At 46.6% G+C, this 25,845-nt stretch overlaps 1 protein-coding gene across 1 annotated transcript in view; it reads right to left on the bottom strand.

Annotated features, from left to right (window-relative positions):
- Positions 1–25,845, bottom strand: part of LOC147709488 (cysteine-rich secretory protein 2-like) — a 124,567-nt gene that overhangs the window by 72,849 nt on the left and 25,873 nt on the right. Inside the window, exon 4 of the mRNA XM_086928044.1 lies at positions 20,912–21,054. Within this exon, the coding sequence (XP_086784170.1) occupies positions 20,912–21,054 (143 nt within the window). The remainder of the gene's footprint in view (positions 1–20,911; positions 21,055–25,845) is intronic.

Consider the following 25,845-nt stretch of genomic DNA (forward strand, 5'->3'; position numbering starts at 1 on the left):
CAAGTGACAATAGTAAATTTTTAAAAAGCGCTGTTCGCTCTCCCGGCTTCCGCCTCAGGAGTTTTGGTCAGTTCTAGTATATGGCGCTTGTATTCAGCGTCTTATACTCGTCGCAAGGGGGCGTGGCTTAAAAAGGGGCGTGGCCTGAGTCCTCGCGCTGCTGGCGTCGGGAGGATTAATCAGGCTAAGGCTACCGGCAGCGTTAAGATCCGCTACCCGTGCCGAATATGCTGCTCAAGTGCCCTGTGGCGTGGTGAGTTTTGATTAAAAGATATCCCCAAAAGAACAAGTGACAATAGTAAATTTTTTAAAAGCGCTGTTCGCTCTCCCGGCTTCCGCCTCAGGAGTTTTGGTCAGTTCTAGTATATGGCGCTTGTATTCAGCGTCTTATACTCGCCGCAAGGGGGCGTGGCTTAAAAAGGGGCGTGGCCTGAGTCCTCGCGCTGCTGGCGTCGGGAGGATTAATCAGGTTAAGGCTACCGGCAGCGTTAAGATCCGCTACCCGTGCCGAATGTGCTGCTCAAGTGCCCTGCGGCGTGGTGAGTTTTGATTAAAAGATATCCCCAAAAGAACAAGTGACAATAGTAAATTTTTAAAAAGCGCTGTTCGCTCTCCCGGCTTCCGCCTCAGGAGTTTTGGTCAGTTTCTCTTTCGTTCTTTGTCCCTTCAGGTATGTTTTATCATTTGTCCTTTTGGATATGTACTGTCTCTTCTTCTTGCTGTTCTCTCTTCTTTTTCCCTTTCCCTTCTTCCTTATTTTCTCTTTTTCCCTTCTCCTTCTTGTTTCTTTTCTTTATCTTTTTATCTGCAACTTTCTTCTCCTTTCTCACTCCTATATTTACCTATTGCTCTTACTGTTACTAGTATCTTTACAAATATTTTCCAATGTCTCCTTGTTGTTAAATTCATTGGTTCATATTTAATAAGCTTTCTCAAAATTAAGTCTGAACATTACATTGTATGCTTAATGTTTAGCTATCTTATTTCTTTCCAGTTAAATTCAGAGTTACAACATCGAATATTAAGGGATTAAGTAACCCTATTAAAAGACAACGAGTTCTGTCACACTTAGCTAGGTTAAAATCTGACATTGCTTTACTCCAAGAAATTCATTTGTCTGATGCTGAAGCTTCTAAAGAAATGTTGGGTAGGCAACGTAGTTTAATTCTTTGTCATAAAAAATGTAATGTTTCAATTGTTCATCAAGAAACTGACTCAGATGGTCAATGTGTTTTTGTTAAATTACTTATAGATACAATTCTGTTAGTTTTCCTCAATGTGTATGGTCTGGTTTCTGTTGACAATACTTTTTGGTTGCAAATTCCCGATAAATTACTTTCATTTGATGATGATTATCTTATATTTGGCGGTGATTGCAATCAAATCCGTGACCCAGTCTTAGACAGGCTTTCCCCAGTCAAATTTGTCAATACTAAAATGCATTCACAATTTACCTCTACTATACGTCGCAAATCCTTAATTGATATCTGGAGACTTTGTCATCCAGACCTTCGTGAATACAGCTATTTTTCTCCCCAACATAAATCACAATCCTGTATTGACAATCTCTATTTAAGTAAATCTTTAACTCGACATGTTCTCCACTCTGAGATAGGTCATATTTTAATTTCAGATCATGCCCCGGGTTTTGTTGATTTTGACTTAATACCTTTTAGCCCATCTGCTGGTAGATGGCGCTTTAATAACTCATTACTTATGGATCCTAATTCTTCTAGCCAATTCATCTCTTTCACTTCTGACTTTTTTGCTATTAATACAACTCCCGAATCCTCACCCACTATGCTTTGGGACTCTTTCAAAGCAGATACGAGAGGCTTCATAATCAATTTCGCCTCTCAGAAGCAAAAAGGTTTTGAAAAAAAGTCGACTTAATTACTCGCTGAAATTAAAAAACTAGAATATGCCTATTATCACTGTACCACTGACTCCTCTTTAAATGTTCTCATTGTTGCAAAGATTACTTTTAATAAATTGTCCACAGAGGCTTCTTCTTCTTATCTCCTAAAGAGTAGTGCTTGTTACTATGGAGGTCAAAATAAAATGGGAAAACTATTAGCTAATTACTTAAAAACACGACGATATAGAACTAGAATAGACTCCCTGAAAAACTCTAATGGAAATACACTTTTTAAAGACAAATACATACTAAACGAATTTGTCTCCTTCTACAAGAATCTTTATACTCCTGAGACCCAACCACTTCAATCTGGTCTATCCTCTTATTTTCAATCAATTCTTTCTCCCCCTTCTCAGCGTATTGATTCTGACTCGCTGGGATCAGATATTACTTTGGAAGAAATCTCTCATGCTGTTTTGGTACTATGATGAGGTAAAACCCCTGGACCTGACGGGTTTACTATTGAGTTTTATGAGCATTTCTCGAAGCTTCTTCTTCCAAATCTTCTTTTTGTTCAATTCCTTTATTATGAATGGATCGTCCCAAGGCACCTTTCAAGAAGCTGTGATTTGTTTAATTCCCAAGGACAATAAGGACCCTTCTTTATGTAAAAATTATCGCCCCATTTCTTTAGTTATTACAGACTATAAGATTTTTGCAAAAATCCTTGCCTTACGCATTGGCCCCATCTTACCTGAACTTATTGGACCAGAACAATCTGGCTTTGTAAAAGGTCAATTATCCTCTGATAACTCTAGAGTCTTTTTCAATGTTCTTAGTAAGGCCTCCTCCCTAGATTATCCGCTCGCTGCCATAGCTCTAGATGCTGAAAAAGCATCTGATAGGATTAGATGGGAATTTATGTTTCATGCTCTAAAATGGATAGGATTTCCTCCCAAATTAATTTTCTTGATTTCTTTATAATATTCTGGTCCTAAAGCTTATATTTTTGCCAATGGTAAAGTCTCTAACTATTTTTCTCTTTCTAGAGGAGTACGTCAGGGTTGTCCTCTATCACCTTTATTGTTTGTAGTAGCCCTAGAACCTTTCTTAACTAAAATCAGACAGGATACTCTGATCACGGGTTTCCAACTAGGTACCCATCTAGTTAAAATGTCTGTTTAGGCAGAGGATATTCTTCTATATTGTTCTAACCCAGAAACTTCTCTTCCCCCTTTCCTCCATCATGTTGATACTTTTTCGCAGTTATCAGGATACCGCCTTAATCGGGACAAATGTGAAGTTCTGCCCCTCAATATTTTATGTCTTAAGCACTATTTCCTTCAAACGGGATTCTCCTGGCAGCCTTCTAAACTGCAATATTTAGGACTATGGTTTTCCTCAACTATCTCAGAAACTTTAAAACCTCATTTTGAATACATTACCAAAACACTAAATGATATAATCACTAGATGGCATCCTCTTTTTCTTTCTTGGTGGGGTAGACTAGACTCGATTAAGATGATGCTTGCCCCCCTTATCCTATATTCATTATCTATGATTCCTGTACATCTACCAGGATATTATTTCAAGAAAATAGAGTCACTACTATTAAAGTTTCTTTGGAAAAACAAACCCTCTTGAATATCCTTATACTCTCTCAAGAAGGATAAACTTAATGAAGGACTTAAGTTTCCTGACTTTCAATCTTATCATTATGCTTTCTCCCTAAAACATGCTTCCCATGGCTTTCTTCTGATTCCATTACACATCCCTTGGTATGATTGTCAATTGAAAAATTCTTCACCTCCGCTTTTGACTTTCGAGAGACTCTTGCCTTCACTACTAATACTTCCTCTTTACGTTCCTCTGTTATTTCTCATACCCGTAAACTTTTAACTCCTCTCCTACCATCTTCTTATCCCAGACTCTTTTTCTTGTTTATCAACAATTATTATATTCCCCAGTGACACTAGCCTCCTTTTCCCTAATATCCCATCTATTTGCTGGTCTTGTCCCTGCTCAAATGCTGATTTAAAACACATGCTATTTGACTGTCCTAGTATTTATAAATTCTGGCAAACAATTTGGTCTCAAATCAACAACATTATTAAAACCAACATTCCCTTTTCCGTAGCAAATATTTTCCTAGGTTCCCTATCCCCTTATTGGCCTCAATCACCATCACATTTTAAGTTATTAGATTTATTATTAGCTATAGCCTTTCATTTATTAACTTCAAATTGGAAACATGCATACAAATTCACTTATAAAGCCTGGTGGAACGCCATATGCTTTCATCATAGACTCGATACCAATATGTCGCTCCTATTTCTCCAGCAATTAAAAGAGATTTATTATGGATTCCACTCGCTACATACTTATCTAGATCTGCTTCTTTGTATACTTCTAATGCTACTGTTGTGAATACATCAGATAATGTCCTTAAAATGCCATGAACATATCTAATTGTCTTTTACTTAACAATTTTGCGTTGGTATTATGTTTCGCACATATGTAATTACATATTCACATCTTTATTGAGTAATTATTTGCATGCAATGTTTAATTTTAACATCCATGTTTCCTTAAATCTTCTTATGATGATACTTATATATTATTTTCCCCTTTTCCTTTTTTCCTTCTTCCCTCTTTTTTAACTTCCCGTATAAAGTGTTTATTGTAACCAATGCATTTCCTATCCCTTAATATGAACTTTATTGTTAACTGTTACCTAAATGGTTTATTATATTGTTGTTCTATTTCCTCTGGTTTCAATAAACTCAAACTTTAAAAAAAAAAAGAATATAATAACTCCTTTTTGTGGCTAATGAAACTTTTGTATTCCCCACTTTATAGAGGGGCACACCCAGTCGACTTCCCTAGCCTGGATTAAAGGAAAAATGACAGGTGTCTCTCCCTTGTGTAATCAGTTAAGCTCTATTAGATAGGGAATGGTATGACTCAGACAAACCCTGTCTGAGGATTTCTCATCTGAAGGGGTTATTGCAGGGTGAAGCCTACCTCTAGTTGCCACGAAGAGGTAACCCACCTGACAGCTGGAATTTTACAATGACTGTTCAATTTTTATACATAATTGGTTTATCAACATGTGTACCAGAATAATGATAACTATTATAAAAGTCTCAGCAGTCATGAATGAAAGTTAGGGCAATTCTTAAAATGCCTCACACATATTTCATCATACATCTGTGCTCTATTAGTCTAAAAGCTACTTAGTTTTCACAAGCATTCCACAGATTATATAGTTATCTAACTAAACTTTGTTATGCCAAGTCATGTCAGTATCCCTGCATACTCTATACCCCTGCTGAGCCTGCACTCGGCAACTATCTTTCAGCATGTAGCCCTCTGCAATGGGTCCATGTGTGTCCCCCCCATCACAGACCCTGGTATATCTTGAAATGTTAGCCCCAATGATTCATTTTGAAGAGGGGCCTTCTCAAGTTGCTACTTCAGTACACTAACAATACCTCTTTTGCAAAACTGTATGGAAGGCAGGCAATGTAATTGCCTCTGCTTCCTTCCAAGCTGTACCAGCACAGGATCACTTTGCTTGGCAGCTGTGATTGCAACATGTAAACTAGTGGGTAGAGAGTTACAACGAACACTGACTAAAGTCGAGTTGAAAATAAAAACACAGCAATCATGCACACATTCTTAGTATTGACCATTCGATCAGTTATTTCAGTTTCTAGGTCCTATACTTGAACCACACAAATACCTAATCAATGCCTCTGTGTAGAAACCTACGCGGAAACGGAACACATGGATCCCTAAAGCAGCGGTGATCACATCAAATCTTGTGTATGTTTAGCATGGGGTGCTTACACGTGAGTTCCATGTTCGCTCTATGAATAGTTTCTCTTGGAGTACCCTGTAGTGTTGTTGAATTGAGGACCACCCCATCCCTGTTCATGTCTTTATTGTGCTAGTGTCTGGTATGATTGAGCTATGGGGTGCAGGATCTAGGCAAGTTACCCCACCAAATAGACCCCAGCACAGTATATCTATGTGCATTATGGGCGGAGAACATGCAAGTATTTGGCTAAATTGCACTGGTACATGAAAATAGAACCCTCCAAATGATTTTCGGCGGAGGGAGCATTTGATTTGAATAAAATAATGCTTCATGGACGTTCTTGGAGCAAGTAAAAGTGGGGCCCCAGAAGATACATGGAATTCATATCTAGATTGGTATGAAGAGAATTTACTCTGTCTAGGGTGTGGAGTCTTAAAGTCTACCACGAAAAAGTAAAGGAACACGCGAAGGAATTAAAAGAAAAATGCAACAACTGATGACAAGGTGGCAGAGAAAAATGAAAAAGATGGTTAGACCTAGTCCTCGGATCTATCTGCAGCTTAAACAAACACTCACCAATGCTGATGGGATGCCTCAAGGTGTAAATTTCCTTGCAGGGTTACCTCCTCCTCATCCATCTGTCCTCTTCACCGCTACACACACTCAGGTAACCTCAGCGCACATACAACCCCTTCCTTCTACAAACCTAAGGACCCCAGGACTAGTTCAAGCACGTAGGATGCCACTCCAATGACTCCAGCTTCTCCTAATGAAGAGATGGTTTAAAATCACAAATGATCCCTGTCTTGTCTTCAGTTGCTGCTCGCAGTCGTGTGACACAAGAGGGGGATATTCTACAGGCTCCACTATGGTAATCATATGGAGCCAATGGTGCCTTAGTGACAGTCCATGCCCCTTCAACCCAAGGAGATCTCAGAAATGTAGTTAAAGAAATTGCTAAGATTAGGGAAAAACCTCAAAGGTTTAGAGAGGAACTAGTGACCATCTTTACCTGTTTAGTATTGTCAATTTTACTGACCTCAAACCCTAATATGTATCTGGTGCCCAACTCACCCAATATGAGATCCTATTGCTATCTGCAGGTCACATTTTTCAATAGATGTTTGATACTGAACATCTCTCTTACCTACCTCTCAGGAAGGTGAGCAGCATGACAGCCTCGCTGTCACAACCCACCAGGTGATGCGGTCCCCTGGAAGAGGATAAACTGGCCCTGGGGCTCTGTATCTTTGAACACCCAGGAAGCCCCAACTCTGCTGTGGGGCACAAATACAAGTAAGGAGCGCCAAGCTGGTGACAGGTTTGGGGGTTGAGGGAGGAGTGCAGGGTGCGGAAGGTCTTTTAATAACTATAAGTGTATTGCCTTAAACATATGCCACATCATGACCAAAGAGATCTTCAGCATCGGCCGCACTAAACACTCTGCACTGGTTACCAGTGGTCAAACGAGTGCTGTTCAATGTTCTGGTAATCACCTTTTGGGCCTTTCACTCGCAAGTACCTAAGTATATGCAAAAGAGGTTTTCCCGATACCACCCATTGCGCACCCTGAGGTCATCCAAGGCCAACCTGCTGGTCATCCCGACCTTTAAACTCAGCTCAAGGGGTGGCAAATCTTTGCCAGTCCTGGGGTCCAAGGCACGGAACAAACTCCCCCCACATCTCCGTGCTATGAAACAGGAATCGGAATTCAGAAAGGCATTAAAAACCTGGATTTTTTGTCTCCCAGGAACCTGCACACGTGCACTAGTATGAGGACTCTGGTCACACTGCTGATTGCAGCCGGACTAGATTCTAGATCCACTCTGGTCTGTGTAGGCACCAAGATGCTCCTTGGAGTGATAGTTGCGCGATACAAAAAACCAACTTACATTACATTACCTTATCTATGAAAGAGACAGGTAATTATCCTGGGGTACTAAGGACGTATAGATATAACATCAAGCCCAGGCCAGCTGCAGAACTGAGATCATTTCACAGTACTGAAATAACAGGACAGGCATGTCCTGGAGAAGTGTGGTTTGCAGAAGCATTTCATCTTAGCACGTGATAAACTCCTACCTCTCGCATGGCGTTGTCCCCCCGAACTGGAAGAAGGCTGTGGTTAAGGCATTATTAAAAAAGCTGAATGTAAACCCGCTGGATCTGAACAACTTTAGGCCAATTTCCCTTCTGCCAAGTACCAGCAAGGTAGCTGAAAAATTCATTAACGGCCAGCTGTCTAACTATCTGGAATCAAGCAAACTACTCATGCCCTCACAAACAGGTTTTCACCCTGGTCAGGGCACAGAGACAGCGATGGTTGCGGTTGTCGAGGAGACCAGGAAGATCATCGATGCAGGAGGATCAGTGGCAGTGATCCTCCTCGATCTGAGTGCAGCCTTCGACACTGTCAACCATCACACGCTGATCCAACGGCTCAGGGAACTGGGCATCTCAGGATCTGCACTGTCTTGGTTGAGCTATTTCTTACCCAACCGCTCTTTCCAGGTGGCAGAGGGCAATTACATCTCCAAAGTGACCCCGATATATTGTGGAGTCCCACAGGGCTCTTCATTGAGCCCGACGCTCTTCAATATTTACATGTCTCCCCTGGAAAACATTGTCGCCGCCCATGGAATCAAACTTTTGACCTACGCTGATGACACTCAGCTCGTTGTATCCCTCAACCAAAAGAACAACACTGCCACTGACTTGTATTCCTGCCTTAGGGATATAGCCAGCTGGATGGACAAGTCTCAGCTAAAATTGAATAGCGACAAAACAGAGATTCTGGTCTTGGGCAATCAGTCCCACTATCATCCAGAGACTCTGTGGCCCCCCTGTATGGGTACCCCTCCCATTCCAAAATCTGACATCAAAAGCCTTGGGATTTGGTTCGATCAAGATCTGACACTTAACACTGAAGCAAGGAAGACGATTGGAGCCTGCTATGATCTCCTTCGTACTACCCGTAAGATCCTACCTTTGCTCCCCTTTCAGTCCAGGGAACTCTTGATTCAGGGACTGATACTGTCCAGACTAGATTATGGAAATGCCCTTTATCTTGGGGCCCCAAAGAAAGTTACAGCTAAATTTCAGGTCGTGCAAAACACCGCTGCCCGGATCCTCACAGGCACCAATAATCGCAGCTCTGCCAAACCGGCCCTTAGAGCTCTCTATTGGCTGTCAATTCAAGAGAGAGTACATTTCAAGGCCCTCTGTATAACCCATAAAATCTTACATGGCAAGGCCCCACCTATTCCTAAAGATCTTATTGCTCCTTACACAACTAACAGAACCCTTCGGTCTACGAATCTCCATCTGGTCCTTACACCTCGGATTAAGAGAGCTCGAGCGGAAGGCCGCCTTTTTTCCTATAATGCTTCCAAACTTTGGAATTTGCTACCCTTGGAAATAAGTGCCCAACCCAGTCTAGCCTCCTTCCGTAAACTCCTAAAAACCTGGCTGTTCCCTTAATTCTCCTCTTGTTGTCCACGCCTGTTCTCATCATCAGTGCTGGGACGCTCACGGGCAGCCATGCGCTCTAGAAATCCGTAAACATAAACATAAACCAGATAACATCATTACATTGAGAGTCTTCATTAAACGTGAGAATTCTGAAAAATGGATGAGAAACATTTCTGCCCCGCCCTGATAACAATGCTTTTAGTGAACTGCAAGAAACATCAGGTGTCAGGTGTACCCTATATGTTGGCCAAATTCTTATAGGACATGGAGCAAAAGTTTAGGTTAATAAATTAGACAAAAGATGTTTTTGTACAGCACACACAGTGAACTCATGTATTTGAAGGCACTGGTATATGTGATAATGAAGGTAAAGGCGGTTCAATGAAATAAAACATTTGCCTAGTATACTGCATTTTGAGGACAATATATGTTTTTTCAAGTCAGTAGGCCTGCACTTCGGCTAAATGTTTATGATTTTTCAAGGCGGGCTATGGACTGCTATGGAAGCAACATTACTGTCTCAACTCTAAAGCCAAAATTGCCTGTATGTAATAGACCTGTTAGATGCCCTACAACCTCCCTATGAAATTGCTGTCAAAAGATATGCAGCTCACCAGTCTGCCCATGATGACGCTGTTCGTGAAAATGCCCTGGCAGATTAAACTCTTTACCCCCATTATGAATCCCCAATGGCAAGCTTCTAAGAGGTAACTAAGATTCAAGATAAGGCATTGGAAGGGGAGGAGTTAGTTTACATTCGGAGCACTTATGGCATTTCCAAGATGGCCACTTGGTTTCTCTAAGGACCCTACTCCCAACTTTACTCACGTGCATCATGGAATGGCACCTCAGCAAGGGGGAAAGGATAGCTGTTGTGAAAATAAGGATGACATTTTCTTGGATTATTACAAAGCTTTAATAGGTTGTGTAAATACCTTCCATTTACAGGTGTCAAGGGCTTTGCCAAAGGAACAGCGTCAATCTTATCATCAACTTCAGCCGGGAGAATGGGTGCATGTGAAAGTGTACTCAACGCAACCGGGCAGCATTGATGAAAAGGACCCTTCTTGAAATTACTCCCACCAATACAGCCGTCTTCCATCATGGATGCACATGTACAACTGTTAAAAGACTTGTGCTCCAGTTGAAAGTGGAAGCAAATCTCAGGGTGCAAGTGCTGGAAACCCCTCCCCTGAAAAAGAAGAGGATTTTGCACTGTCATTGCCAGAGGGGATATGCCACTACAAAATAAAAGTGCAGCAATAAAAGTAAGGATCAGCTCCACCCATACCACCAGTGACTGAGGAAAGCAATTGCCTGAGGTAGGGTAGCATCGATGTTCTTTGCTACTACAGGAATGTCCCTGCTCATACTATGGTGCTAACCTGAACGGCTCCTACACAGTCTGGCCCGCAGCCAGAGAGAACTGCATTTGCAAGTTTTATGGACAACTGAAAATAAGAGTGAAATAATAGCCAGTTATAATCTTCAGTCTTGAGATAGTGGAGATTTTATATTACGTGTCTTTGACCTTATCCAGAATCCAAATTAGCCTGTACTATGGATGGTTTCTGAAATATTAGAAGAAGGTTGAATTGTAAATAGAGAAAAGTCTGTCACTGTATATATGTTCAAGTAATGATACTTCTTTTAACTGTTATGACAATTAGGGGAGGGTGGCATTTGCATGGTCGGGCTATGCAAAGCTCCATGAAACGGTAAAAAATCTCTGCAAGCACGCAAAAATTACGCGAACACGCGGAATTGCTTTTTCTGCCCATTCGCAGTGCTTTTTTCCTGTTCACGAACGCTGTTTGCATGCTTGCATGCTTGGGGGAAATATCTTGTGAACACGCATTTTGAAAGCACGAACAAGCCAAAAATTCTGCGAAGCCGCAGATTGCGGAATTTTTGGCAATTCCGCGTTCTATGCGGAATGCACAATTACCCAAATTCCACAAATTCCGTGAGCGGAACGGAATTTACCACCCAGGGCTAATGTCAATGTCTTACATGATGATATCAGTTTCTCCATAAGTAGTGAAGATGTATATAAGTCAAGATCGAAATGGTGTGGTAAATGCTGCAGTATTGGTACAGTGCATTCAACTCCACAACATTTCATGCTTGGGTCCCAAGTGGTGGAGAACAGAAGGTTCCCAGGTCACTCGAAATCAGATTATTAACCCTCATATCTTGGAGCAGCAAGGAAATACCCAAACCTGCACCACTGTCAGGGAACCTCCATCCTTTGACATCTTAACCACCCCAAGCCCTGCACAATGTTTTTCTCTGCAACAAAAACACCCATGTACATGGTGGTCTACATTGATAGGCAAATACATATTTAGGATTGTGCCTATCATGCTTATTTAATAGCCTGGGTACAAAAAAGTGGAGAAGGCTCTAGAGGAAGTGAACACTACGAGCCACTATCAAGCTCAAAAAGGTGTATTGGGAGATCTGGAAGGGGTTTTTGGCAGTACAAATTCACTTATTAACACCATTGCAGTAGATAAGGAAGTTAATAGGCGTCAAGTGAATGAGGACAGGCTGGCCAAATGAGTAATTCAGGGAGGGGAAGGTGGAAGGGAGTTAAAATAATAGACACTATAATAGCGTGCATTAGAAGAACATCTAACATGACTACACACCTAGTAAGCTGTACAATGGCCTTTAATACAGCATTACTCGTTTGCAAAGAACACTTGCTGAATTTGTCAGTGGTCAAAAGTGTACACTATGAGGTAATAAAAAGACTACCTGGGCTCCAGGTGGGCACTTAGCTTGATTCAGTCCTCACACACTCTATTACGATCAGTGACCAATGATCTTCCTGGAAACTGGAAATACATGTGTGTTAGACCTGTCAGTAGTCTTCCCCCAAACTATTTGCCTACTTGTTTTAATTTTGTGCAGGATTCTTGCTTTTGTTGGCCTAGGGACTCTGTGCTCTGTCCCACTGCTACGCAGTGCTAAAGCCCTTGTGCTCACAATGCCCAAACATGGTTTGATTGGCATTCGGCAAACACAAGGAGATGATGGACGAGCGCTTCAGACACTCGTCCCAGTCACAGATCTGGGTTGAATCCATCATCGCTCTTTAGCTCACTTTGCCACCCCAGTTTAGACCCGGCTATATGCAAATCAGTCTTGACCCTGTTCCTCATGGGAACAGTCCAGCCCAAACTTCCAACCATTGTCTTCCATGGACCGGAAACAAGCATCCTAGGACCGGTTTCGGGGTAACAGTTACAGTTAAGACAACATTGGTCTTTGAATGTTATGCCGACAACCAGATAGAAAGGCATCCCAGCTGTGCTCCCCCGAAGAGCTCTTGAAGAACAAGACACATGTCTGTGGCAGAGAAGAGTGAAATATTTGAGAGAAATGAACAGTTAGAAGAACTGAAATTTTGCAATGATGGACCACATTGATTAGAGAATGCCCTAGGAGGGCTACTGAGTCTGGTTTTACTTGCAACTCACAGCTGGGGGCTGTTGGTGAGTGTCAGTCTTGTTTCGTGTGCAGCCAAGTGAAGGTTGTTTTTTGCATTAAAACTTTTCCTGGGTGAATAGATAGAACCAGAGGTAGATGGCCCTTGCAGTAAAATGCTGTTTGTTGGATAGTTTAGAAGACACTAGTCTTTGAATGTTATGCTGCAAACATGTTTGGCACTTAGTCCTTCCTGTGACTCATCTCAGACCTTATGAAAATGAAAACACGTGCAACTAGGGCTTAGAAGAGTTAAATAAGTAAAGTGCTCCAATGACCACAACCCAGATTTGTGTTATATAAAACTGAAATATATATGTAAATACATATCATCTACTATATCTCCACTGATAAGGAAACACCAGGACATTACCAGGATGCTTGAATAGATTATTTCAAATGTCCTGCCTCAACCAATCAAGGTTGGAGACGTAGTAGGTGATATATTGGGCTTCCAGAGCCCGACTAGGACCACTGCGAAATGCAGCCCGGAACTATATATATATCTGTACTAGGAGGACTGTGGAGTCTAGTTTAGCTTGAAACTTACAGCTGAAGGCTACTGGTCAGTGTCAGTCCTCTTTTGAGTGCAGCCACATGGACATAAACGATTTACATATATATACTTATTCATCTATATTACTGAAAAAGCAAATAAAGCACTGAAATTAATCAGTTATAGTTAACTGTAGTAACTATACCTCAAGCCCTCACCAAACACAACATTGTCATAAATTACGTAATTATATCACATGTCATCAGTGACCTTATCAATGAGGTCATAAGACATCATGATTGAAGTAATATGTGGGATCATAAGCAGTGCATGGCGAGCTATAGTTACTTCAGCTATCTATAAGTGTTGAATTTCAGTGTTTTTCTAATATAAATGTTAATGACTGAACTTATAGTCTCACCCTTCATATAACGTCACTTTAGCTTTTGGTTTTTTCGAAGAATTTCAAAGGTTTATTTTAATGTAAAGTAAAAAGGTATAACCACACCTAACTATAATGTTACTTTGGCCTTTGTTTTTTTCAGAAAATGTACAGTTTTTTTTAATGTAATGTAATATTTATTTCCATACGTAACTAAGCCAGCCCTGCTGTGTATGTGGTATAACGTTTGCCACCAGGCCTGTGCTTAACCACCACTGGCAGCCAGCCCCACCCCATCGTGCACTGCCTTTGTTTTAAATGCTTTTCTGCTCTGGCAGGATTCTTGCAGGACACAACGCAGGGCTCTTGCGAGACTCAGTGTGGGACTCTTGCGGGACCCAGTGTGGGACTCTTGCGGGACCCAGTGTGGGGCTCTTGCGGGACCCAGTGTGGGACTCGTGTGAGACCCAGTGTGGGACTCTTGCAGGACACAACGCAGGGCTCTTGCGAGACTCAGTGTGGGACTCTTGCGGGACCCAGTGTGGGACTCTTGCGGGACCCAGTGTGGGGCTCTTGCGGGACCCAGTGTGGGGCTCTTGCGGGACCCAGTGTGGGACTCGTGTGAGACCCAGTGTGGGACTCTTGCGGGACCCAGTGTGGGACTCTTGCGGGACCCAGTGTGGGACTCTTGCGGGACCCAGTGTGGGGCTCTTGCGGGACCCAGTGTGGGACTCGTGTGAGACCCAGTGTGGGACTCTTGCGGGACCCAGTGTGGGACTCTTGCGGGACCCAGTGTGGGGCTCTTGCGGAACCCAATGTGGGACTCTTGCGGGACCCAGTGTGGGACTCATGCGGGACCCAGAGTGGGACTCGTGTGAGACCCAGTGTTGGACTCTTGTGGGACCCAGTGTGGGACTCGTGCAGGACCCAGTGTGGGACTCGTGCAGGACCCAGTGTGGGACTCTTGCGGGATCCAGTGTGGGACTCTTGCGGGACCCAGTGTGGGACTCTTGCGGAACTGAGTGTGGGATTGCGGGACTCAGTGTGGGACACTTGCGGGACCCAGTGTGGGACTCATGCGGGACCCAGAGTGGGACTCGTGTGAGACCCAGTGTTGGACTCTTGCGGGACCCAGTGTGGGACTCGTGCGGGACCCAGTGTGGGACTCTTGCGGGACCCAGTGTGGGACTCTTGCGGGACCCAGTGTGGGATTGCGGGACTCAGTGTGGGACACTTGCGGGACCCAGTGTGGGACTCTTGCAGGACCCAGTGTGGGACTCTTGCGGGACCCAGTGTGGGACTCTTGCGGGACCCAGTGTGGGACTCTTGCGGGACCCAGTGTGGGACTCTTGCAGGACCCAGTGTGGGACTCTTGCGGGACTGAGTGTGGGACTCTTGCGGGACTCAGTGTGGGACTCTTGCGGGACTCAGTGTGGGACTCTTGCGGGACCCAGTGTGGGACTCTTGCGGGACCCAGTGTGGGGCTCTTGCGGGACCCAGTGTGGGACTCGTGTGAGACCCAGTGTGGGACTCTTGCGGGACCCAGTGTGGGACTCTTGCGGGACCCAGTGTGGGGCTCTTGCGGGACCCAATGTGGGACTCTTGCGGGACCCAGTGTGGGACTCATGTGGGACCCAGAGTGGGACTCGTGTGAGACCCAGTGTTGGACTCTTGCGGGACCCAGTGTGGGACTCGTGCGGGACCCAGTGTGGGACTCTTGCGGGATCCAGTGTGGGACTCTTGCGGGACCCAGTGTGGGACTCTTGCGGGACTGAGTGTGGGATTGCGGGACTCAGTGTGGGACACTTGCGGGACCCAGTGTGGGACTCATGCGGGACCCAGAGTGGGACTCGTGTGAGACCCAGTGTTGGACTCTTGCGGGACCCAGTGTGGGACTCGTGCGGGACCCAGTGTGGGACTCTTGCGGGACCCAGTGTGGGACTCTTGCGGGACCCAGTGTGGGATTGCGGGACTCAGTGTGGGACACTTGCGGGACCCAGTGTGGGACTCTTGCGGGACCCAGTGTGGGACTCTTGCGGGACCCAGTGTGGGACTCTTGCGGGACCCAGTGTGGGACTCTTGCGGGACCCAGTGTGGGACTCTTGCGGGACCCAGTGTGGGACTCTTGCGGGACTGAGTGTGGGACTCTTGCGGGACTCAGTGTGGGACTCTTGCAGGACCCAGTGTGGGACTCTTGCGGGACTGAGTGTGGGACTCTTAAGGCAGCCAGCCCCACCCCATCGTGCACTGCCTTTGTTTTAAATGCTTTTCTGCTCTGGCAGGATTCTTGCAGGACACAACGCAGGGCTCTTGCGAGACTCAGTGTGGGACTCTTGCGGGACCCAGTGTGGGACTCTTGCGGGACCCAGTGTGGGGCTCTTGCGGGACCCAGTGTTGGACTCGTGTGAGACCCAGTGTGGGACTCTTGCGGGACCCAGTGTGGGACTCTTGCGGGACCCAGTGTGGGGCTCTTGCGGGACCCAATGTGGGACTCTTGCGGGACCCAGTGTGGGACTCATGCAGGACCCAGAGTGGGACTCGTGTGAGACCCAGTGTTGGACTCTTGCGGGACCCAGTGTGGGACTCGTGCGGGACCCAGTGTGTACTCTTGCGGGATCCAGTGTGGGACTCTTGCGGGACCCAGTGTGGGACTCTTGCGGGACTGAGTGTGGGATTGCGGGACTCAGTGTGGGACACTTGCGGGACCCAGTGTGGGACTCATGCGGGACCCAGAGTGGGACTCGTGTGAGACCCAGTGTTGGACTCTTGCGGGACCCAGTGTGGGACTCGTGCGGGACCCAGTGTGGGACTCTTGCGGGACCCAGTGTGGGACTCTTGCGGGACCCAGTGTGGGATTGCGGGACTCAGTGTGGGACACTTGCGGGACCCAGTGTGGGACTCTTGCGGGACCCAGTGTGGGACTCTTGCGGGACCCAGTGTGGGACTCTTGCGGGACCCAGTGTGGGACTCTTGCGGGACCCAGTGTGGGACTCTTGCGGGACCCAGTGTGGGGCTCTTGCGGGACCCAATGTGGGACTCTTGCGGGACCCAGTGTGGGATTGCGGGACTCAGTGTGGGACACTTGCGGGACCCAGTGTGGGACTCTTGCGGGACCCAGTGTGGGACTCTTGCGGGACCCAGTGTGGGACTCTTGCGGGACCCAGTGTGGGACTCTTGCGGGACTGAGTGTGGGACTCTTGCGGGACTCAGTGTGGGACTCTTGCAGGACCCAGTGTGGGACTCTTGCGGGACTGAGTGTGGGACTCTTAAGGGACCCAGTTTGGGACTCTTGAGGGACCCAGTGGGGGACTCTTGCGGGACCCAGTGTGGGACGCTTGCGGGACCCAGTGTGGGACTCTTGCGGGACTCAGTGTGGGACTCTTTCGGGACCCAGTGTGGGACTCTTGCGGGACCCAGTGTGGGACTCTTAAGGGACCCAGTGTGGGACTCTTGCGGGACTCAGTGTGGGATTCTTGCGGGACCCAGTGTGGGACTCTTGCGGGACCCAGTGTGGGACTCTTGCGGGACCCAGTGTGGGACTCTTGCGGGACCCAGTTTGGGACTCTTGAGGGACCCAGTGTGGGACTCTTGCGGGACTCAGTGTGGGACTCTTGCGGGACCCAGTGTGGGACTCTTGCGGGACCCAGTGTGGGACTCTTGCGAGACTCAGTGTGGGACTCTTGCGAGACCCAGTGTGGGACTCTTGCGGGACCCAGTGTGGGACTCTTGCGGGACCCAGTGTGGGACTCTTGCGGGACCCAGTGTGGGACTCTTGCGAGACTCAGTGTGGGACTCTTGCGGGACCCAGTGTGGGACTCTTGCGGGACCCAGTGTGGGATTGCGGGACTCAGTGTGGGACACTTGCGGGACCCAGTGTGGGACTCTTGCGGGACCCAGTGTGGGACTCTTGCGGGACCCAGTGTGGGACTCTTGCGGGACCCAGTGTGGGACTCTTGCGGGACCCAGTGTGGGACTCTTGCGGGACCCAGTGTGGGGCTCTTGCGGGACCCAATGTGGGACTCTTGCGGGACCCAGTGTGGGATTGCGGGACTCAGTGTGGGACACTTGCGGGACCCAGTGTGGGACTCTTGCGGGACCCAGTGTGGGACTCTTGCGGGACCCAGTGTGGGACTCTTGCGGGACCCAGTGTGGGACTCTTGCGGGACCCAGTGTGGGACTCTTGCGGGACTGAGTGTGGGACTCTTGCGGGACTCAGTGTGGGACTCTTGCAGGACCCAGTGTGGGACTCTTGCGGGACTGAGTGTGGGACTCTTAAGGGACCCAGTTTGGGACTCTTGAGGGACCCAGTGTGGGACTCTTGCGGGACCCAGTGTGGGACGCTTGCGGGACCCAGTGTGGGACTCTTGCGGGACTCAGTGTGGGACTCTTTCGGGACCTAGTGTGGGACTCTTGCGGGACTGAGTGTGGGACTCTTAAGGGACCCAGTGTGGGACTCTTGCGGGACTCAGTGTGGGATTCTTGCGGGACCCAGTGTGGGACTCTTGCGGGACCCAGTGTGGGACTCTTGCGGGACCCAGTGTGGGACTCTTGCGGGACCCAGTTTGGGACTCTTGAGGGACCCAGCGTGGGACTCTTGCGGGACTCAGTGTGGGACTCTTGCGGGACCCAGTGTGGGACTCTTGCGGGACCCAGTGTGGGACTCTTGCGAGACTCAGTGTGGGACTCTTGCGAGACCCAGTGTGGGACTCTTGCGGGACCCAGTGTGGGACTCTTGCGGGACCCAGTGTGGGACTCTTGCGGGACCCAGTGTGGGACTCTTGCGAGACTCAGTGTGGGACTCTTGCGGGACCCAGTGTGGGACTCTTGCGGGACCCAGTGTGGGACTCTTGCGGGACCCAGTTTGGGACTCTTGAGGGACCCAATGTGGGACTCTTGCGGGACCCAGTGTGGGACTCATGCGGGACCCAGAGTGGGGCTCGTGTGAGACCCAGTGTTGGACTCTTGCGGGACCCAGTGTGGGACTCGTGCGGGACCCAGTGTGGGACTCTTGCGGGATCCAGTGTGGGACTCTTGCGGGACCCAGTGTGGGACTCTTGCGGGACCCAGTGTGGGACTCTTGCGGGACCCAGTGTGGGACTCTTGCGGGACCCAGTGTGGGGTTCTTGCGAGACCCAATGTGGGACTCTTGCGGGACCCAGTGTGGGATTGCGGGACTCAGTGTGGGACACTTGCGGGACCCAGTGTGGGACTCTTGCGGGACCCAGTGTGGGACTCTTGCGGGACCCAGTGTGGGACGCTTGCGGGACCCAGTGTGGGACTCTTGCGGGACCCAGTGTGGGACTCTTTCGGGACCCAGTGTGGGACTCTTGCGGGACTGAGTGTGGGACTCTTAAGGGACCCAGTGTGGGACTCTTGCGGGACTCAGTGTGGGACTCTTGCGGGACCCAGTGTGGGACTCTTGCGGGACCCAGTGTGGGACTCTTGCGGGACCCAGTTTGGGACTCTTGAGGGACCCAGTGTGGGACTCTTGCGGGCCTCAGTGTGGGACTCTTGCGGGACCCAGTGTGGGACTCTTGCGGGACCCAGTGTGGGACTCTTGCGAGACTCAGTGTGGGACTCTTGCGAGACTCAGTGTGGGACTCTTGCGAGACCCAGTGTGGGACTCTTGCGGGACCCAGTGTGGGACTCTTGCGGGACCCAGTGTGGGACTCTTGCGGGACCCAGTGTGGGACTCTTGCGAGACTCAGTGTGGGACTCTTGCGGGACCCAGTGTGGGACTCTTGCGGGACCCAGTGTGGGACTCTTGCGGGACCCAGTTTGGGACTCTTGAGGGACCCAGTGTGGGACTCTTGCGGGACCCAGTGTGGGACTCTTGCGGGACTCAGTGTGGGACTCTTGCGGGACCCAGTGTGGGACTCTTGCGGGACTCAGTGTGGGACTCTTGCGGGACCCAGTGTGGGACTCTTGCGGGACCCAGTGTGGGACTCTTTCGGGACCCAGTTTGGGACTCTTGCGGGACTGAGTGTGGGACTCTTAAGGGACCCAGTGTGGGACTCTTGCGGGACCCAGTGTGGGACTCTTGCGGGACCCAGTGTGGGACTCTTGCGGGACCCAGTGTGGGACTCTTGCGGGACTCAGTGTGGGACTCTTTCGGGACCCAGTGTGGGACGCTTGCGGGACCCAGTGTGGGACTCTTGCCGGACCCAGTGTGGGACTCTTTCGGGACCCAGTGTGGGACTCTTGCGGGACTCAGTGTGGGACTCTTGCAGGACCCAGTGTGGGACTCTTGCGGGACCCAGTGTGGGACGCTTGCGGGACCCAGTGTGGGACTCTTGCGGGACTCAGTGTGGGACTCTTTTGGGACCCAGTGTGGGACTCTTGCGGGACCCAGTTTGGGACTCTTGCGGGACCCAGTGTGGGACTCTTGCGGGACTCAGTGTGGGACTCTTTCGGGACCCAGTTTGGGACTCTTGCGGGACTGAGTGTGGGACTCTTAAGGGACCCAGTGTGGGACTCTTGCGGGACTCAATGTGGTACTCTTGCGGGACCCAGTTTGGGACTCTTGAGGGACCCAGTGTGGGACTCTTGCGGGACCCAGTGTGGGACGCTTGCGGGACCCAGTGTGGGTCTCTTGCGGGACCCAGTGTGGGACTCTTGCGGGACTCAGTGTGGGACTCTTGCAGGACCCAGTTTGGGACTCTTGAGGGACCCAGTGTGGGACTCTTGCGGGACCCAGTGTGAGACGCTTGCGGGACCCAGTGTGGGACTCTTGCGGGACCCAGTGTGGGACTCTTTCGGGACCCAGTGTGGGACTCTTGCGGGACCCAGTGTGGTGCCTTATGCTCCTGCAGGAATCTAGTGGGTTAAGTGAGGTAATGCTGGCTACCATGAGAGTCCCATGGTATCCCAGTAACTCAAAAATATGTTTTTTCTTCAATTTGGCCTTAGAGGCTGGGGACAAACTCAAGGTTGAGGGGTCAGGGAGAGAGAGACAGATAGACAGACTGACAGACAGACAGACAGACAGAGAGACAGACAGACAGACAGACAGACAGACAGACAGATAGATAGATAGATAGATAGATAGATAGATAGATAGATAGATAGATAGATAGATAGATAGATAGATAGATAGATAGATAGATAGATAGATAGATAGATAGATAGATGGATAGATAGATAGATAGATAGATAGATAGATAGATAGATAGATAGATAGATAGATAGATAGATAGATAGATAACAAAATATACAAAATACATGCTGCAATAGGAACTGCTAAAAAATAAATCGCAATACTGTATGTGCATTCTTTGGAAATGAAGTATTTATTTTACACAAATTGCGGTAAATGTTATTTTTTAAGCAAATAACGAGCCAAAGATAGTCCATAAAAGAAATAAACAGCTCAAAGTCTTTGCATACCTGCGTGTAATGTAAATATTGCTTGTTTGGTGTGGGGCCTATGGCATATTTGAAGTCGTATTTCTCGTTGTCCCACAGCGGGATAACTTTGTCCCAGAGCATGGGGAGAGTTGTCGAAGCAAGGTTTTCCCCACAGACACATGCTGAAAACATGAAAATATTAATTAAAAAATAAAATCTTGATTCCGTACTCTCTGTGTACATTTTTTTACTCACAAATTTATAGTCATTGAATAAAACAAAAACACATTATTTGGGTACACAGAACAGAAGTGCGAGGCAAAGTTCAACGCAAACAATCACGTTTAATTATGAAAAGTGAACAGATATTCTTTTGTCTGCCGTCTTTTGCAACACACTTGGGCCTGAGTGTACCTTGCAAAAGGGTATAAGGGTCCTTACTACGAAGAGAAGGCTTACAACTGTTAAGCACTGGGATGGCCATATATAGCATTCATGGGAAACAGGAGAAAGGGCACTCTGTACTGTCCCAACGTCACACTTCTACAACCAGTGCCATTTATTTCAGTCTTTGGGTTGTACCATAGTTGTAAAACTCCATGGTTCCTCAGAAATTTTGTTTTTTTCACTGCACGTTTTTTTGTTTTTATTTGTGGCACCAGGCAGCTTTAGCAGTGTGCCACATTTCATAGCATCCTTACTGGGCCAGCTTTAGCGCTGGTGGCGCCCAGTGCAACAGTGTTTGTTGGTGCCCCCTATGACCCCCTTCTACATGGATTCCTTCACTGCCACCCTTTAACAGTGCCCCTCAGGTCTCCAAACCACTCTCGCTCTCATGCATTTCTTTTGTTTTATAGCATCACTCATACCAGTGTAAGGTGTCAGAGCACTTTACAGCACATACACAATACAAAGAGACAATGAATCATAAGTGTGTAAATCAGGGTATAGGAAATGTTACATCCGACAGGACTACAAGGTGTAGAAGTCACAAGTCCTCCCTACTGACAGGATATTTTCAGAGTGCTTGTTCTCGAGAAGCACACACCCAGAATTTAAAACGTGCCATCATCGTTGGGGGTTGGTAATACAAATTGATTTCCTCCCAAATGAACCCTTTTTGCAACACTAGAATAATGAAAGATTAGGGGGGAAATCATAACACTCTAATATATACCTTGCAGTTTGCATGCAGCTCTTTGATGATAATTAATAGCTCACTGTTCTTTATTAGTATTTAAACTTATAAACGTGCAAGTAAGAAAAGGGGCTCTCTGGCAGTAGCAGTAACGCACTGACCTATTTACATTGTATGCACTTTGTGACCTGCATGTTACACGTGCTTTGCAGCATGCGTTTTAACCTCCTGTGCTACTTTCGATGTGTCAAAACTCCCACTAGACAAAACTCCGATCTCTCTGCAGAAGGTTCATCAATCACCAGAGTTATCTTGACATTTTTATAGTTGCCTGAAAATTGCTGTAGGCAAGGAATGGGCAGCAGGTGCTTTTAAAGCCATATTGTACTTGTACATGGTGCCCCCACCAAAGTCAGCACCCGGTGACCCCAGAGCCAGCCCTGCATCATTATACACAGAAATGGGCACTGAGTCACATCCTTCCGCAATTGGCTTAGTCTGTCCATCTTCATGCATTCATAACATACAATTCACATTTTGGATCAGGCCAGAGGAAGTGACTCCCTGTCATGCTATTGGCTATTAGGGTTGGTCCACCTGCCCGAGTGCTTTTATTGCAATACATGGTTTAAAACATTGCATTCTTTTCATACAGAAAAATACACACATCCACAGCTCAAGAGAGTAATGGAAAACAGGTGAATATCGCCAATATCGGATGTGTTAATACATTTGTTCAATTTCGGCAGGTCAAACCTGTCAAAATTTAACAGGGGGAAACTGTATGGTATGTACTGTATCATGCATATTTTGGAGCGTGTAACAGCAAAATGAGCTGTTATTCCTTAGAAACTTGTGATAGGTGCTATTTATGGCACCCGATAAGTACCCGGTGGAATTGTTATTTATCAGCGATATATAGCGCCTGTATTTGTAATCAGGGCCCAGGTCGAAAAGCAATATACTTCTGAATATAGTTTAGATATTGTGGCATCTTCTGTGGCAAATTTACAGGAGAGTACAATAAAGCACCTATTAATTCTCTCCACACACTCAGGTCATCACAGGACCATCTGCAGATTTTAACAAAAAAGTTGTTTCTAGCTCAAACGGTTCAAGTTACTGAAAATGCAACTGCACGTGTTGCAGCATAGTGGAAGCCCCTTGGCAAAGTTGGATAGGTCACATTTCTGTCGCATGATTTGCATTTGTTTGCCGCATAATTTTGCATAATTTGTCTCTCTCCTGCTGCATCATTCCAGTGGCCCTAGGCATATTAAATAATTGTGTACTATTTCTGAGTGCTCTGAGCGTCCTTCGTAAGATTTCCTCCCAATATCTATTACTCAACCGGCATAATAACACATAGGTATATATGCTGTGTTTTCCTCTTGGCATCTCGAAGAGGTAACATGCAGTGATGGAAATATTTTATGCAATTTAGGCAGAGTAAGATGTATCATCCGTCGGAACAAAAATGTTGAAAATGTAAATCTAGCATGTCTAAGCACTGTTGTCCATGCTCTACACAACCCTCCTGCGTGAAGTTGGCGTCACATTCTCCAACCCCATTTCATTGTCATTGGAATTCGGTACATAGGACAATCTTTCTGAAGTGTCATACACAGACAGAGCAAATACTTCAAATCAGCACAATGCCTGGCCCAGTATTTCAGCCATTACTTAGGTTTATGTGCATTGGGACTGAAGCCCCAAATTAGTGAGGCATTGACCTGAGATAGATTTAAAACTCGAGCCCTACCTCTCCCGTTGATACATTAAGATTTAAAACTAGGCCTTGTCCAATCCAAATCCCTCCTTTACTTCTTCAAATCTGGGAAACGTGTGCCCTTTGAACAGGGAGCCATGTGCTTGCACTCCCCTTCAATACACCTTGCCACACCCACTTTAGATATTAACTTATGGAAATGCAGTGGCGCCTCTAGTTGATAATGGACCGCTCCAACTTTCCTAGATCTGTATTGTTCCAGCACCTGTTTCAGCAAGGCAACTACGCAGGGCATTGCCAGTATCAGCCTCCCACCCGAAGGGAATAGGTACTTTAATCCACAATTGCCAAGCTTCCCTGGCACTGATCTATCCTTAGTATTCAAACTGTTTATCATACAGCTAGTCAGATATTGCCACGATGTGTATAGATAATAAACCATCAGTACGGGGAGGGGGGGGGGCAAGCCCACTCTTTTATAGGGACACTTTAACTTCATAAGATTTACTTTGGGTGCAATCAATCCAAATAAAGGAAGACATTCCAATGTGAAGTGCCCTGAAAAATGTACTAGAAAATACATAAAGGCTTTAACCAAAGCAATGTGCCCAATCAAAGAAAGTGTTGTTCAAAATGTCTCTGAATCCCGAAGTCCTATCATGACTGAGGGTGCACAAAACTGGATATTTTTTGTGGAAGTTCACAACATTTCATAAGCGTTATGCAAACATTCACATAAAGAATATGCAAATGTTTGTTCATTTTGTGATGCAAATGATTAGTATATCAATTGCATATCAAAATGAAGTGCTATTTCCAAACTAGTCCGTGTAATGTTGTGTAGTTCCTACCAAACCGTAGGATCTGTGCATTGTTTAGACAACATCAACTAAGGGCTTGGTGTCTAGAATGATTCCGGACCCTCCCGCAAGATATGTTGGTTTAGAGACCAGCTAGCGCACAGTGCCACCGTAAGCCCCCCTAACCTTTCACGGAGTGAATGGTCTTCTTGCAACCACTGAACATGACAGCCCTGACCACTCAGGGATCGTGGATACAGTACAGAACTTTTCCCTCAGTCACTCTTGCCAACTTAGTCTCAAAGAAATATACAGAAACTACACAGTGGAATGTTTTCAATAATATTTATTGAACCAACGTTACTCTTTCATAAAACACGTGTGCTGCAATGATTAGTAGACGGAAGCAGATAAACGTGATTACAAGCACTAAAAGCGTAAATAGTAGATATAGTTCTCCCATGGTACTGAGGCAAAGTATGTAGGCATATAAAACAAGGCAGTAATCTAGCATACTCCTACTATGTGAACCCTACTCTGAATTTACCTAGAGTGTATGTAGAGGTAAAGCCAAGAATCCCCCAAAGGGACGAACCAACCCCATTACCTGATGGGACAGAGTGAAGGACCCCATCCTGGTCACGAACCGGACACCCCTAACGAGATGTCAGACCGCTGCATGGTGATTTCTCAGCATGCAAGGACTTCGGTGTCAGAGGCAGTGCCTCCTCTGTTAATCTACTGGGAGGCTCTTCTTTTATAATAACCGTGCTGTGTTCATATATATGTGATGTAATGGATATGTAGATGACCTTGTCACCTCCTGGATGAAGAAAGTGATGACATATGTACATAGTGTGAAACAAGACCTTGTACATGATGTTCAGGACATAGTGATAATGTTGTGCAAACAAGTTTAGTTTCAGGGAAACTAACATTGTTGTGCACTCAAATAGGTGCAAAAGGTCAAAGCTGAAAATGTTATTTGTGAGGACAATGTAAGAAAAAAGCGACTTTGTTAAATGGGCCTAACTCAGGGAATATAAAAGTAGAATTAGCATATACTGTTTTTCAAATAGGTCCTTGTGCATCAGGCCTTTGGTTCACCGGAATCGCACATGAACATTCCACGAGGGCAGAGCTCGCGTGTTGCACAAGCGTGATGAAATGGATTCTGACCCACTTAAGCTCTATTAGAATTTTTGATTTTTGACCTCTCATGTGTCTCACTCCTGACTTGAATTGGCACCATAAGGCCCATGTCTGTGCAGGGATTCGAAGAGGGTTACTTGGAATTATGGAGCAA

The sequence above is a fragment of the Lissotriton vulgaris genome, chromosome 6, assembly GCF_964263255.1.
Source record: "Lissotriton vulgaris chromosome 6, aLisVul1.2, whole genome shotgun sequence".
Taxonomy (NCBI): domain Eukaryota; kingdom Metazoa; phylum Chordata; class Amphibia; order Caudata; family Salamandridae; genus Lissotriton; species Lissotriton vulgaris.